At 46.2% G+C, this 15,791-nt stretch overlaps 2 protein-coding genes across 3 annotated transcripts in view; one reads left to right on the top strand and one right to left on the bottom strand.

Annotated features, from left to right (window-relative positions):
• The first annotated feature begins 3,897 nt into the window (after window positions 1-3,897).
• SFT2D3 (SFT2 domain containing 3) lies at window positions 3,898-12,770 on the top strand. 2 transcript variants are annotated; one of them, XM_050308770.1, is made up of 4 exons: window positions 3,898-5,254; window positions 7,730-7,964; window positions 8,476-8,661; window positions 12,070-12,770. In XM_050308770.1, the coding sequence occupies exon 1, from the start codon at window positions 3,944-3,946 to the stop codon at window positions 4,604-4,606; it is 663 nt and encodes a 220-aa protein (XP_050164727.1). In that variant the 5' UTR covers window positions 3,898-3,943; the 3' UTR covers window positions 4,607-5,254; window positions 7,730-7,964; window positions 8,476-8,661; window positions 12,070-12,770. The 2 variants fall into 2 exon arrangements, with proteins under 2 accessions (XP_050164727.1, XP_050164726.1); XM_050308769.1 differs by lacking the exon at window positions 8,476-8,661.
• Window positions 7,960-15,791, bottom strand: part of WDR33 (WD repeat domain 33) — a 66,436-nt gene continuing 58,604 nt past the window's right edge. The window contains exons 19-22 of the mRNA XM_050308768.1: window positions 12,264-12,433; window positions 12,047-12,139; window positions 11,093-11,278; window positions 7,960-8,632 (exon numbers count right to left, since the gene is read on the bottom strand). Coding sequence (XP_050164725.1) covers window positions 8,403-8,632; window positions 11,093-11,278; window positions 12,047-12,139; window positions 12,264-12,433 — 679 coding nt within the window. The 3' untranslated portion in view covers window positions 7,960-8,402. The remainder of the gene's footprint in view (window positions 8,633-11,092; window positions 11,279-12,046; window positions 12,140-12,263; window positions 12,434-15,791) is intronic.

The raw sequence follows: 15,791 nt of genomic DNA, 5'->3' as shown, positions 1-15,791 counted from the left end.
GAATAGTTCCCAGGACTGATCCCACATAGAAGGTGCCAGGACAGAAAGCCAGGTGCTAGCCTTTACCTCCCCAGTGCAGCCTGTCATCTGCACAATGAACACTGTGCTTGGGTGCTTTGCTTCCCAAGGGAAAGTAACGTTATCATCTTTCAAGAGCCCACCTCCGAAATTCGAAATTTGATAGAACTTCAGAAGTGGAATAGTTTCAGGAATTGCTCCTACAAAAAAAGTTCCAGGACAGAAAATTCAGTGTTGCTGAATTACCTCTTCTGGGCACCCCACCATCTACCCCACAACACTGGGGCTAGGTACTAGCCTTGCCAAAATAAATGTACTGCTATAATTTTCATGTGCTGACCTCCCAAATTTGGATCCGGGCTCAAAAACTGAATACATTCAGGGATTGGTCCCATAAAATGGTACCAGGACAGAAAGCTAATGCTGCCCTTCATTACTTCTGGGCAGCCTCACATCTACATCACCAACCCTGGGGCCAGGTGCTTTACTTTCCAAGGAAAGATAATTTTATCCATACTGAGGAGCCCCTTTCTGAAATTCAGATACCACCTACAGAATGGTGGTATCTGAATACAGGCCAGGACAGAAAGCTGTTACTGAGCTTTACCTCCCCTGAGCACACTCTCACCTGTGGGAAGTGAGGATGCTACTTTACCCTTAGAAGAAAAGCTGCCATACCCACTGTTGTGGTGCAGATGAAATGGTGGTCAGGGCAGGCAAAGGCCAGGAACTGGCTGTTTCCTTGCTCCTTTAGTGTGGGATCAATCCCCAGACTATGTTCCAAAATACTCTATTTTGGTCTAGTATCCTAATTTCAGAGGCAGGTTCCTGAAAACTGTGGTGGTACATTTAATTTGGGAAGTACAACAGCTCACCCCAGTGTTGGTGATACAGACTGTCCAGGGAAGGTAAAGGCCAGCAACAGCTTTCTGTCCTGGCATAATTTTTGTGGAAGCAATCACCAGAAGAATTCAGTTTTGGAGGTGATATTTTCTTTCAGTAGCCCACCCCTGAAATTTGGATAACATTGCCTTGCCTGTGGAACAGAAGTACCCAGCCTTAGAGTTTTGTCTGCTTGGGGGATGCATAGGCCAGCAACAGCTTTCTGTCCTGGCACCTTTTCTTTTGGAGCAATCCCTGGATGTATTCTATTTTGGAGGGTGCCTCTATGTTTCAGCGGTCAGTTCCTGATGTTGTATGACACAGTCTTTCCCTTGGGAAGGACAGCATCTAACCCCAGTGTTGGTGGTGCAGATGTTAGGCTTCCCAGGGGATATAAAGGCCTTTCTGTCCTGACACCTTTTGTATGGGAGCAGCCCCCAGATGTATTCTACCCTGGAGATGGCATCTGAATTTTGGGGTGGTTTCCTGATACTGTATGACAGAGCTCTTCCTTGATAAGGCCAGCAGCTGGCCCCAGTGTTCCTGGTGCAGATGACATGGTGCCCAGTGAAGATAAAGGCCAGCCCAGCACAGCTGCTTCCTGACCTTTTTCCCTCACAGCCACCCTGGTTTACCACATTCCCAGCACTGGGAACAGCCCCAGTCTTCCCTGGAAGGTGCTGCACAGTAGCCTGGCTTTGGGAGCATTCATCCTGGTCGTGCTGGGGCTGGTGGTCATGTTCCACTCCCACGATTCCCACGGAACGCCCGACATGTACTCGCTGCACAGCTGGCTGGGGCTGGGCACCACGCTGCTCTTCTCCTGTGGGGTGGGAGCCACCCTGGCCTTCCCAAACCCCCCAGCTCTCTGAGTTTTCCATCCTCACCATCTCTTCCCTTAGTGGGCAGTGGGTTTTGCAGCGTTCCTGTTTCCCTTGGGTTCCCAACGCCCTACATGCGCGTCCACGTCTTCCTCAGCTCCACCATCCTCGTGTTGTTTGTGGCTTCCTGTGTGCTGGGAATCAATGAGAAGCTTTTCTTCAGCCTGTGAGCACCAGGGGGAGGGGGCTCGAGGGAAACCGGTTGCAGGGGTGGGGGACCCCTCACAGGGATGGGGTGCTCAGAAAGATCCCTCAGAGGGAGAAGGGGGCTTGGGAAGATCCCTCACAAGGATAGGGGGGCTTGGAGAGACACTATGCAAGGATGGGGGGGCTTAGGGAGAGCCCATGTAGAGACCTGGGAGGCTTGGGAAGACCCCTCAGGGATGGGGACCCAGGAAGATCTCTTGAAGGGATGGGGGGCTGCTTGGGAAGGTCCCTCACAGGGATAGGGGGGCTGTGGGGCACCACTTGCAGAGATAGGGGGGCTCCGGGAAAGCCTGCACAGGGATGGGGGGGCTCAGGGGAGCCCTCACAGAAATGGCTTTAAAAACTCAGCAGGGAAAATTTAAGACTGCTTGAGCCACTCCCTTACAATAGTCGAGGGGGGAGGAATTGAAGAAAAGAAGCCCGTGAGAGGTTAAAAATGCTAGAGTCACGATTTTACTGAGGCAAAACTTTCAAGTAACACAACAATACATAGAAAAGTGGTTTACCCACAAAACCAACAAAAGCAAGATGTTATACGTCCCCCCACCCCTAGGGCAAAAGAAAAAAGGGCTCCAGTTCCCGTTCCCATGCGGCCCAGCAGAACAAAGAAGGTACTGTGGTGGCAAACAGGTTTCCGCTGTTTAACGCCCTCCTCGGCCAGACAAAAGCAGCGGGGAACAGGGGCAAAATAAAACCTAGAAGGCTATTCGCACATGAAAGGGGAAGGTCAGCAAAACCTTTCTGTCCTGACACGTTTAGTTTGAGGCTGGTGACGTTTTCACCTTTGGATCCGCACTTTGGGTTGTGGTTTTATGAGTACACACCTCCACCTAGTGGGACATTTGAACGGTGACATTGGTGAACGTCCACTACATGGCGCTGTGTATTTGAAAAAGAGGTAAATGTGTCAAGGTTCTCTCGAAAGCACCAAAAATGAACTTCCAAAGCTGAACACGTCCTCCAAAGCCCTCAAGAAAGAAACGTGCAAGCACAAGAAGGAGTTCACTGACATGACCTTCCGTTTTCAAAAGTGTATTTGCACAACAATCAAGTGACAGTTCCTCCTGCGTGCTTGACTGGCTCAAAACCACCAGGTGGGAGGCGGTGGGGGGAGCAGGGCGAGCTCTGTGTGGGTGGGACGGCCAGGGCTCCGCCGCAGTGACCGCAGAGCCCGCGGGGAGCCCCGGAACGGCGCCGGCCCGGCGTGGGGGACCCCCGGGGAACATTAAAGAGCAATGAAGCAGATAAAGGTGCGCTCCGCTATGACTTAAAAGCAGCTGAGACCACACTGGATCCTAGTGTGGTGACTATACACCTTTCTCTCTCTTCTCCGACCTTCTTCTCAAAGTGTATTGTAAGCCAGACTAAAAAATTCCAGTGATACGTTCTTAAGTGCCATGCAGTGTCTGGGTAAGGTGAAGGTTCTGAAGTGCCTTTCTTTGTCTGGATGTCGTTTTAAAACTTGCCAAGTACCTTGTTCTACCTTAATGTTACGAAGTTTGTAGTAAAAGTTTATTAAACCTCCTGAGAATTTTGTTATTTCTCCCGTGCACCGCCCAGACTTAATCAAACTACGCTCCCCCAAACCCGCCAGAGTGGACTGAGACCATTACACCCTCACAGCTCCCAAAGGAGAGGCCTCAAAACCCCTAAAAGCCCTCACAGGCCCCAAGGTCCTCCAAGACGCCCTACGCCTCACAGCCCTCCGAGGCCTCCGAGACCCGCACATCCCCCCAGCCCACCTGCTCCGCCGAGTCCCCCGAGTCCCCCGCAGCCCGCCCGCTGCGGGTCCCGCCCCGGCCCTCACGGCCCCTCACTCGCGCCCCGCCCCCGGCGCCCCCGCGCACGCGCGCGCCCCGTCGCGCACCTGTTGCCGCCGCTGCCCGGATGCGGCTCCGCCCCCGCAAGATGGCGGCGGCCCCTCTGTAGCGCCCGGCGCCGGTGCCGGCCCCGCCATGGCGGACCTGGGCCGGCAGCTGCACGAGTACCTCGCGCAGTCCAAGGCCGCTGCCGCTGGCAGCCCCAGCGCGGGCCCCGCGCCGCCGCCCGCCGGCGGCCCGCAAGCAGAGGAGGGGGAGGGCGGTGGGCTGCGGGCCTGGCTGGGCGCGCTGAACCCTTTCCCGCCGGGCGCTGTCCCCGGCGCCCCGGGCAGCGCCGCGTGGCCGTGGGCGGGCGAGGCGGACCCGTGGCTGCCGGGGCTGTCGCGCTGGCAGCGGCTGGCGGGCAGCGCTCTGTGCGTGCTGCTGGCCGCGCTGTGCTTCGGGCTGGCCGCGCTGTGCGCGCCGCTGCTGCTGCTCCGCGCCCGCAAGTTCGCGCTTCTCTGGTCGCTCGGCTCGCTGTTCGCGCTGGGCGCCGCCGCGCTGCTGCGCGGGCCCGCCCGGCTGCTGCGGGAGCCGGGGCGCGGGGCGCTGCTGTACCTGGCGGCGCTGCTCGGGACGCTGTACGCCGCGCTGGTGCTGCGCAGCACCGCGCTCACCGCGCTGGGCGCTGCCGCTCAGCTCGGCACCGCGGCCGCCGCGCTCCTGGCCGCGCTGCCCGGCGGCGCCGCCGGCCTGCGCCGTCTGGCCGGGTTGTTCCGCGCCGCGCTGAGCAGCCGCGGCAAGGCACTGCCCCTGTGAGAGCGGCCGGGCCGAGCCCGGCCCTGCCCGGGTGAGCCCGGCCCTGCTGCCGCCCCGGCGGAGGAGCGGCCGTGTCAGGGGGACTGAGAGCCTTGAGCTCTCGCCAGCCGACTCCGAGACCGGGAACGCCGCTCCCTCCGCGTCCTGCCGGGTTTTCCTCGCCGGTTCTCCAGGAGGAGCAGCAGCGGCTGGCGGCCCGGAGCGGGCCCGGTGTCCCCGAGCTGTGCCTGCCGCGCTCAGGTGTCAGCCTGGCGGCGTTTGCCTTACCGCGCAGCCAGCTCCATAGCCGTGGCCTGGAGTCGCTCCACTGCTGGGTAGGAGCTGGCAGCATCCCACTTCCCTACCTCCAGGATGGCACCACGTGGCTGCTGCCGCTGCTTCAGACCGTGAGCGAGATCGGAGCCGACGCGCTGCAGTTACGGACCTGCCCGTTACCGAGGAGCGGCCGAGCCGCGCGGGGCCGACGAATGCTGAAACACGAAGATGATTTAGCAAAATCTGATCACGTCTGGGGGACAACGTTCAAAAATGAACTGTTTTTACCTCATTTTATGCTGACCCCTACACTCTGAACGTGCTGTGGGGAATCTGAAGATTGTGGCCACTAAACTGCTTTTCTCTTTAAAACCAGCTTTAAAATACCATGCAGTAAGTGAAACAAACTTTCCTGGGGCTGCGGGTCGCAAAGACTGCCCATAATTGTAAGGGGGGGGGTTTCCTGCATGACAAGGAGAGGATGAAAGGTGCTAATATTAATTAGCCTTGGTCTTTGCAGGTACTGCTGCCTTAGAGCTGCTGTAAGGGACCAAATCCTCAGGCTTTAAAAGGGTAGCTCATCTCTTAGAACTTTATTTTGTATATATATATATATATTTTGTTCTCTGAACTGGGGCAGAAATTGCTTCCTTGTCACAGCATGACCTTCAAAAATAGATTTGTTAATAATGGGAGCTCTGTTTCAGTGCAGAAGCCGAGCCTTACTTAGGAAGGTGCTGAATTCAGGATGACAGAGCTGGGTGCTCCCGTTTGGGCCGTGCACGGGGCTACTGCAGGGAAACGGGACCACCTCACCTGCGCAGAGCCCCAGGTGGCTAATTATCAAGTTTTCTTATAACTTTCTGAGCATATTTCATGATTGTGAAATATTTCATGGAGCGCTTGTGCCTCATGGACAAAATAAAGCCCAATACTGCAATACTTACCTGCTACCACAACTTAAGTTTAACGTATTCACCAAATACTTCACTGAATTAAGTTGTCAAAGGGGGTACTTAAATGTACATAGATTGCTTTAATAAAACAACTTGCGTCCAGTTGTCAATATAGACATTTCACTAATGGTCACTTTTTTTTCTATAAAAATGTAGATCAGAGCTATCTGAATAGCATTAAATTAGTTCTCTCATTTTTACAACTTCTAAGCTACAGTATATAAAACTGATTTTATTCCTAACAGCAGTATAAAATTAAACAAATCTGAGACAAGGTGGAGCTCTAAACTCACAGGCAGAGCATAAGATTCTACGTGCAACACTGGTAAAAGAACATGACCTGAAGAATACAGAATTATATTCCCATTAAATAATTGTGTCTGTTCCCCAGCAATAGTGAGTCATGGTATCATGGACTGGGAAGCTGCTTCTGTCTCTCCTGCTATGCTGTCCCTTAAGATTTTGTACAAATACTAGCTAATTATCAAGTTTTCTTATAACTTTCTGAGCATATTTCATGATTGTGAAATATTTCAAAACTTAACTGAAGAAGCTGTCCTTTGATGAAGAATATGACTTAACATCAAGTACCATAGTGATGTAAGGAATTAACCACCCATCAGAGGAAATAAAAGTTATCTAGATAAAACTGGGTTTCCTAGAGTTAGGTACGCTCTAACTTGTCTTGGTAGAGGACTGTGGTTTAATTAAAGCCTAAAACTCATCCTCTAAATCACATATGCTATTAGACCTCTTTTAGCCCCTAAAAAATACACAGGGCTTGCTAACCAAAAAAAAAAAAAAAAAATAGGGCAAGCTTTCCTCTTTGCCAGTAATTACCATGAAAACTTCAGGACAGATCCTAACTCCCAAACATATACCCAAAGTGACAAAGGCCCTTCAGACAGAGCTAAAAAGCACTTTTTTACACTCTCAAGGGAGAAACTGTCATATCAGATGCATCTCAGATGTTTCCCAGTTAATTCCCTTAAGACCATTCTGTCTCTCCTGAGCCCCATGACAAGGATTTTACAGGTTAACGATCAGTCAGAATTTTCAAATGCCATTTTATACACTACAAATTAAAAACTAGACAAAAAACCCTACTTGTGACTGCCTGAACCAAGAGAACAACAGCTAAGCCTGTGTGCTTCGAGGTCTTTAAGTAAGATCATCAGGACTTGAGCCAGTCTTTGGTAAACCTGACTGCATGAGAAGTCAGATGCAATAGCTGCCATGTGGTGTTGCAGGAACTACACTGACATATATTTTATTATAGCCTGGAATTCAAGGCAGGAGAGAGTGAAGCCTGGTAGTAATTTTTCATTATACATTATATGCTATACTTCTAATGCAGAAGTTTCCTGAGAAGGTCTGTAGTATAAGTACTTAGATGGTAACATTTTCACTGAGGCTTGTGGTATTAAAGGAACCTTTTGATAACCAGGTGGCTGGAGATGATTAACATGAATGATGTAGGGGAAGACAAACTCACGGTTGGTAAGCAGCTTTATTATGAAATGTGGGAAATGGGAATAACCCCTACTTCTCATTTCCCTCCTCTAGTAAAATAAGGTAACAGTATCCTAAAGAAAGAGACACTTAAAAAAATGTTAATATGGAAGTGATGAACTATTGAGGTTTGCACTTCAGCAATTAATGCACCAGACTCTGCTGAACACCCATAGCTTTAAGCAATGTGTCATACAGCTGTTGTAAAACACATCAGTCAAGCTGCTAAACTTCATTCTTTCTCAATTTCTATAAACAGATGCTGTTTTGAACAAAAATCCTTGACTTGCCCAGGTGAAGACAGTGTGTGTCATGATGTCTGTCTTGCAATCCAGGTTATAACTCACACTGTGTCTTTGACAACTTGTTCTAAATGGTGTTCCATGTTTTTCTCTTCCAGGATGGCAGAATAGCAAGCTGCGGTGATTGCCTGGGTTTTGGAATTTTAACATCAGCACCACTTGTAATCTGTACACAGCTGTGGCTAAAGGTGAAAAGGAAGGTTCTCTGTGCATGATAAACCCAAAAACTACAAGTCAGCTCTCACTATTTTAAATGGCTGAGATTTCAGGAGGTAGTTCTGTTGCTCCATCTGAAACACGAGTTTGCCTAAAGACAACCCCCTATAGTAATAGGTGAGTAAAGAATCACACACTGCATTGATTTTTTGTTAATTTTTGCGCAAATTACATTCTGTATTCATACAAAAACAACATAACTCTTTGACAAACTGTACATATAGAAACAAGTTTCTGTCTGGAGGTGAACTGAAATCTGTGGAAGTGCTCCATGTCCCCCAACACTTAAAAAAAATTCCAGCTCTTCACAAATAAAGTAGGTAAGAAAGTGAGGAAAATGGGAGTGGATAGGACAAAACAAAGGTAGCTACAATATTGCAGCTAGAGGCAGTTGACTGATTTAGGAAAAGACCCTTGTTAGGAACTAAAGCACATTCAGTTATCCCAGTTAAGAATCCAGGTTCGTTCGTGGCATTGCAGATGACTCAGTCCAGAGTAGCAGTCTATTTAAATATTGTCCCGCAAGGACTGGGCGTGACCCAGCCAAAGCCTCTTCTATCGTCCTCTTCCACCCCTGGATCCTCCTCTTCGTGACTGGCCAGAGTTTATGTTATTTCCTCTTCCCCAGTTACTTCCGCTCCTTCCTCCTCGAGAAGGGTTGTTGCCTCCCCCGGGGCCTCCACCAAAGGCTTCATCCCTGTGGAATCCATCATGGTGGTCTCCATCTAACGATCCAGACCTCCCAGATTTTGGCGCTCTTTGTGAAGGTCCAGAACTTCCTCGTCCTGCAAAGGAAGCACAGCCAGTCAGTGGTGTAAGTCTAAGCTGTGGCCCCTCCCAGACACGCCGTACATTCAGGTGGTTCTGCCGTGGTGCCATCATTCACAGACCACGTAGCTGAGACCTGCGATTTTATGCCTCCTCCCTCTACAGAACTGGGCAACAATTAAGTAATGCCTTGGAAATTAAAGGGGGTTAGAGTTGATACAGTCAGAACAGTGACAGCACGTCCTCCACACTGCCAGGCACTCCCGGTTCTTGTGCTTCAACACCATCTGTGGTTCTCGCTATGTTTTTACTGCAAAGTACATTTTCTTTAATCTTAAACAAAGACACTGCACTGATGACAAGTTGAGACAGTTGAGGTTGATGGTGAAGATAATGAGTTAACATTACTGTTTTCTTCCCTTTTTTGCTAGAAATGCTTTATTTTAGTGCTAACCGGGAACAAAACCTATACAAGCTCTTACTGCCAGGAACAGCATTTTCTACTTCTCACAGATCTTTTTAGTTTTGATATGTAAATGAACATTAAAAAACACCCAACCCAATCCATAGCCTAAAATAAAAAGTAGTATTTTGAAAAATCAAATTTACAGTAAGCTTGTTTTATGGACACATACTACAGCTAAATCAGAATATTTTTGCTCCACTTTAGCAAGAGCTATTTTTTTGTTGACTCTGGTTGGTTCTGTGTAAAACAGAGACCAAATTGTTCCACAGAGTTTATAATTCATGAAGTTTTAATCTTTAGTTGACTTAACTAATACAACTAAAGGTGGCACAGCCTGTATATGAAAAAGTATTGTTCATGGTTTGTTTATCAGGCTTTCTGCCATCATTCTAAACTTTCTTTAGCACATTTTGAGTTAACTGCCACACTTCTTGTGCATGGACAACAATTGTTTTAACCTCAATAAAGGATCTGAATGATCACTAATCATTACTGAAGCTGGAGAAGGAATCCTCACAGATCTGATGGATGCTGACTACATGAGAAACACAGCAGTGCAGTTATGGAAGAAAAAATATTGATATAAGAGGGAGTTTACTAGCAGGGTTTTAGTCAAAACACCTATGAAAGAATGATAAAACCTGCTGTTAGTACAACACTGGGAACAGTGTCCACTGGGAACAGCAGAGGAGGAGTGACATGCAGCTAAAACTGAATGACCTTCAGGACAATGGTAAGAGAAGTGGGATGGAATTCAGTGGCATCAAAGACAAAGCTGTGCAGCAACAACAAAAAAATTCAGCTGCAGGTTGGCAGCTCAGCATCTGGAAGCAACTGAGAAGGACCTTTGTCACTGACAGTGGGTAGTCAGTGTGAGGACATTAAGGAAAGTCAACATTTAAATAACAGCAGTCCTGAGATTTGTAAGGTCAAGGCTAATAGGATGATTGTGGAACTGGCACACATGGCAATAGGCTCTGAGCCAGCTACAAACTCCAAAAACCATGTGTTTTGTGGGTTACAGTAGCATGTGACTGCTTAGTAGTTAGAGGGAACTATGACATAAGAAGCTGTTAGGAAAGAATGGAGAAAACAGAACAAAACCAAGAAGTGTAGAAATCCATGGTTATACCACATCTTAAATAGCGTGTTGCAATTTCTGGTTACCTTGTTTAATTTAGAAAAGGATAATTTAAAACTGAAAATAGTATATACAGAGTAATAAGGATAGTAAAAGATACAGAATGACTTCTAGAGAGAACAACTAAACAGATCAGAGCTCTGACTTGGAAAAGAGCAAGTTCAGGCTGGAAATGGTGGACTTCAGTGCAATCAGAGATGGCATTCAGAAATAACAGGAATCAACTTTCAACTTAATTACAACATAAGACATCAAATGAAATTAGGAGAGAAACATTTTCCTTTTTCTTTTTTTCCAAGCATAATCTACTGCAATTAAGTTTAAGAGCTCTGCCCATGGATGCTGTGAATATCAAAAATTTATATGATTCTTCAAGCAATTACAGAAGCACACAAAAGTTAACTGACAAAAGCCATTAAATATAAAAATATTTCAGTAAGTCACTGAACTGCAGATCTTCATAGGTTTAGAGAACATTTCAGGGACGTATCACTACAGGCTCAGTGTTCTTATGTTTCAGTTAAAGGATGATAGCACAAGCATGAGTAACAAATAACATTTCTGAAAAGGAGGAAAAATGAGTTTTCCAGCTGGAGTAAAAGGGAGCCAAAAACTAACTGCTTTTGAACAGGGCAATAAGGAAGAGGATTCTATAATGCTGGAGAGCAGATTTGGATTTGAAAATTTTGGATCCCAGAAAATCCCTCTGTTCTTATGTTCCTGTAAGACTGCTCTTTAGCTTCCCAGCTGGTGAGATCAGATATTTACTAGCTCAGCTTCATCCCCTCTGAACAGAGAAGTTCTAGATAAGCCTGGTGTTGAAAAACATGCCACTGTTACATGTGGGTTTCAATAAAAGGGGCTTTTTACCTTTGGCCCTCTCCTCTGGAGGTCCTCCTGGAGCATCCATGTCTCTGTGGTCGGAGGTGCCCGGTCCGTCGTGCCAGAGGCGTTTCCGTGGTGGCAGTGAGGCCATGTCCATACCCTGGAGCGAAGAAGAACGTTCTCTGCTGGCTGGAGAGTGTCCTTCGTGAGGAGGGTGATCCGGACGAGGACCTGGGCACAAAACCACAGGATAATGAGTAATGTTCATTGGGGTCCTTATTCCTCAGTTTTGGTGGCAGTCACACAAATTCACACGCTGCCCACACCATGTGGCACACAATTTTAAGTTCAAATTACATAAAGCTTCCCCTGGGCCATCTTTTAGTAAGAAAGCTAAAGGTAAAACAGGTTTTTGAAAGGAAAGAAAAATGTGACAGATGTAAAGTGTTCTTTTCAGTATAAAATGTTTCCGTCATTTTAGAGGCATTCACTTATTCACCTGTCATTTGTGCTCGTTTTTTCCGTGACGTTCTACAGCTCACTTTTGCCCCATAGGAGGTTGCCATTTGTAACACAAATGCAAATACCAACAAGCTGTCAGACATTGTAGCTGAAAACATTTTTCTTGCAAACAAAAAAGATGCCAAACAAGTGAAAGATTACTATTGGCATTGATATATATCTTAAAAACCACACGATATGTGATCCACAAGTGACAACTGCCCAGGCAGTTCTGGGCTGTACAAGAACTCAAATAAAAATCAAGACTTTTGACGCCACAATAATTTTTTGTTCAGTAAGACAGTTGTATTTCGAGTCAGTTAAATTCTGTATAATTATTTTTTTCCTAAATTTAAAAGACCAAAGAACTACGTTTGGCTTTTCTCATGGTAAAATACTGGTAACAAACATACAAGGTACGAGAAAAAGAGGTGATTTTAAAATACTTTTTTAAGTGGTTATATTGTAGAAGTCTACAAACCTCACAAAATTTTTTACCTGGTTCTCTGTTTCCATCCCAGGATTCTGGTTTCCGCCCTCCTTCAAAGCGTGGAAATTCATCTGGAGTAGGAAGCAAACCCTTCCGGGCTCCTGAGCAGTAAGAGAAGCAGGGGACAGGAGTGAGAAAAGACATTGTATTCATGAGAAGACTGTCTGCCCAAGAAATGCCTTTCCTTCCTCCTTGCATTTCCATGTGGAAGAACGTTCCCCTCACCTCTGAGAGCACCGCGACCTCGCCCCCGGACACCATGGTCCCTTCCTCTGGAGTTTTCATCGGGAGAGTCAAAAGCGTCATCTGGCCCAAAATCTTCAGGGCCAGGAAAGCCATCTCTGCCCCGGGGTCCCCGGCCCTCATGTCTTGAGGGTCCTCCTCCTCTTCTGAAGCTACAAGAAAGAACATGATACAAATATGGGATTTAGGTAGAACTGAGTCAGCTTCAGTTTTATAATCAACTAATTTCTGAACTGTTTCACCTAATGCTACAGCACATAAAGTTACTAGAACAGGATATGGAGGTGGAAAAGTGCTCATTTTCTGCCTTCGAGCACTTTGATAGTCATTTTTTTTAGTTTTCCCCTCATATTTCCTTCTGTTGATTGTGTTGGCTTTTCATAGGAGAATTTTGTTAAACATACTGCATTCATTTAATGAAAAGGTGGGAAAAAAATGAATGAGTGATGATAGATGTGAGGTAAGGCAAGAAAAAGCAATTTCCCTTAACTGTGGTGGTCTTACATTCCCATTCCCTTTTTCTCTTTCCATTTTGATGATAAAACAAACACAAAACATACAAGCAATGAGAATCACAGCTATAACACAATATTCCAGCATCTCATTCCTATTGATTCTATAATTCTTTTGCCAAAATATTCTCTTTTTGATTCCATTCTTCAAAGTTTACAACTTTAGCAAGTGCATCTAGACTGCCCTTGGCTCTGTAGGGACAGTGACGGCTGAACAGCAGCATTCTGCAACCTGAAGAGCAGTTTATCCAGCTGCAATAATGAGGAATTTTGTGTTGCCAAATGTAGTTACGGCACTGAAGTTTGGTAACTGCCTTCTACTTCTATGACATCCTCAGGAATTTGGTATGAGTGGATTCTGCACCTCATCTTAACTGAGTACAGTTCCTCCAGCACTGCACTGGGGGGGCCTGGACAGCTCTCCAGAGAGGAGGCTCTTACTGACCTGTCAGTGCCATGTCAGGTCAGCCTGCAGATGGCTGTGTGAATAATTAGTTTTGTTTCTGACATAACCAGTTGAAACACCTGGAGTGCTTGTAAAGCACATCCATGTTCTGTGACAACTGCACTCGGAAGGTGCAGGCACAGCCTGGGGTCTCTGCAGGCACAGGGCGGGTGTTTAGGCGGTGCTGAGCCCTCACCGTGCCACCCCACCCTCAGTGACAGCACACAGTGTGGATGGAGCACTCCCTGCCCAGTCACAGATGCCCCCCACCTCCCTGCTATTCCCAGTTCCACACTGGCCAAACTGGAAGCACCACAATATTCCAATGGTGTTGGCTGTGTGGCAGCATCCCCTTCCCCAGCTCATTAACGACACAGTGCATCCTATTACAAGCAAAACTTTAGATACTTTTATTTAGAATTTTAACAACATTAACCTTTTAATTACAAATTTAAATATTTTAACAGTAGTCATAACACAATACAATATTTTTAAACTTTTACATTGTTTTTAATAAAAAACAATAGGTCTGTCTCCACCTCCCAGAAAACAAGCACAATACAGAGAGGAGGCTGCTGTGCCTGTACAGGTGCAACAGTGAATGGAGGAGTGCTGTGTATGGACCATGAACCATTTACATTAACCTGGATGGTTTAGGAAAACAAGCTCAACAGTTTCAGGTACAAATGGTTCAAATAATCACAGAGCAATGTTGTTTAGCCTTGAAACAGCACAGTCCTCTAGATGTTTCTCAGAGGGCCTCCCACTTCAATACTGACATGGTGTGATTCTGCTTAGCTTGAAAATTACCAAGATTTGCAACACGAAGCCCTAGGGCTGCAGGAACAGGGCCTTTCCTATTGCTTTCAGGCAACTTACGGACACAGCTGAGTTTTGAAATCTACCATACCTATGCCTGACACAGCCACAGCTCCTAAAACTGCGTTAGGGATATCCTTATTCACCTTTTCATATCAGTCATGCGGAAAGCCCTGCCTTGCATCGGGCCCAGTTCCCGTTTGACTGCTCTCAGATCTTCTTCCTCGAGGCCTAGGACCTTACTGTACACAACTACACACTGTGCAGATTAGCAGGCAGGAAGAGGCAGGTCTCTGCAGTAGAAGCATCATGTTGATATGCACAGGTAGAGTAAGAACAGGACAGGGATGAAAAGGACGGGAAATTAGAGAGAAACATACATACACACATTTGCCTCTCATGCTTGATCAAACCAGTTACAATCTCAATTCCAAACCAAGTCAGCTAAAGGAGTGGTTGGGATTAAGTCCACCCCAGCATCTGCAGTAAATGGCACCTTGTTCACCTTCATTCCAAAAAATTCATCGAGTTTACAGGCACAGTGAGCCCTTTAGAGCTCTGTGCCAATTCACTGCAAACTCTGGACAAACATTTGTTCTCTGATAAGCAGATTACTCTTAGTTGAAAAGTCAGATTCACAGGCCACAAGGTTCTTGTTTCCCTTCCTGAAACTTTTGAAAAATCTGGACCATAATAAAATATTTTCCAGTCCCTAACCGTTTTCAATATAAGATCTGAAAATCTCAGCTTCTGAAAGTGCTGTCTGCTGTGTCTTTTTAAGTTCTCTGATGCAGACCATTCAGCTTGCATTCTTTCTGGCTTTACTTTTTAAAAATGGCTTTAATTGTTACCTTCTTTTAGTTACTGTTCATTTCTTTTCATACTCTTCACACAAAAGGAAGATACATCTTTACAGAGCTAGGTAGAAAATAGCTAAAAGAAGAGCTGTATAGATGCAAAGTAAAAGGAATGTAAGAAAATTATTTAAAAGGCAACTAAAACACACAAAATTCACATTATGTGGAGACCACAGCATATTTGTACAAGCACATGTTCTTATACATAGAGAGTTGGTGGTCAGTGAGAGGCTTAGACCTTGGAGGCCAAATTTCACTCAGTTAAACCAGCATAAACCTGGAGCAATTTTGCTGACAGTTAATCTTGAAGACATTGTAATTCCTCCATATTTAAACTGGTAACTAGAAGCAAATTCATCCCTTTGTGATTTATTTGGAGATTGGGAGCAATGACATGAACATTGCTTTAAATCAGATTATTTCTGAGTTCTTTGCTTGGTATTAAGAAATAAGTCAGAAAGAGAAATAAAATTTCTACAAGCAAACATATAAGAAAATAGTCTCGACAGTCCAACAGGTGCTGTAGCTCTGTCCCTTCTATCCGACAGTAGGATCACTGTTCCTGCTCCTTACAAGGACATTGCATCTCATCCTACAGTCTCTACATCTCATCCTACAGTCTCATGCTGTAGTTTGTGACTGGAGACAGAGTCTCAAAATCCATGTCTAATGTTCAAAAGTTTGTCACTTTAACCTTCATGTCTCCTCTCAATTTTCATCAAAACGGTCTCAAATCTTCATCCTGTGTCACTGGATCTTCTCTACAAACTTTCTCCCTTCTCTTTACTTACTGTTTAAAGACACGGAAGCTGCTGTGTACAATGACCATTTTTCAAGTTTTCTTCTATTACTGAATGATTTTTATGGACTCTACACT

Source organism: Myiozetetes cayanensis, unplaced genomic scaffold, assembly GCF_022539395.1.
Source record: "Myiozetetes cayanensis isolate MyiCay16 unplaced genomic scaffold, myiCay2020 scf13, whole genome shotgun sequence".
Classification (NCBI taxonomy): domain Eukaryota; kingdom Metazoa; phylum Chordata; class Aves; order Passeriformes; family Tyrannidae; genus Myiozetetes; species Myiozetetes cayanensis.
This window is presented reverse-complemented; position numbering and strand designations above follow the sequence as displayed.

Excerpts from the sequence above, each read along its gene's own strand:
- SFT2D3 (XM_050308769.1), top strand. The coding sequence starts at position 3,944 with ATGGCGGACCTGGGCCGGCAGCTGCACGAGTACCTCGCGCAGTCCAAG.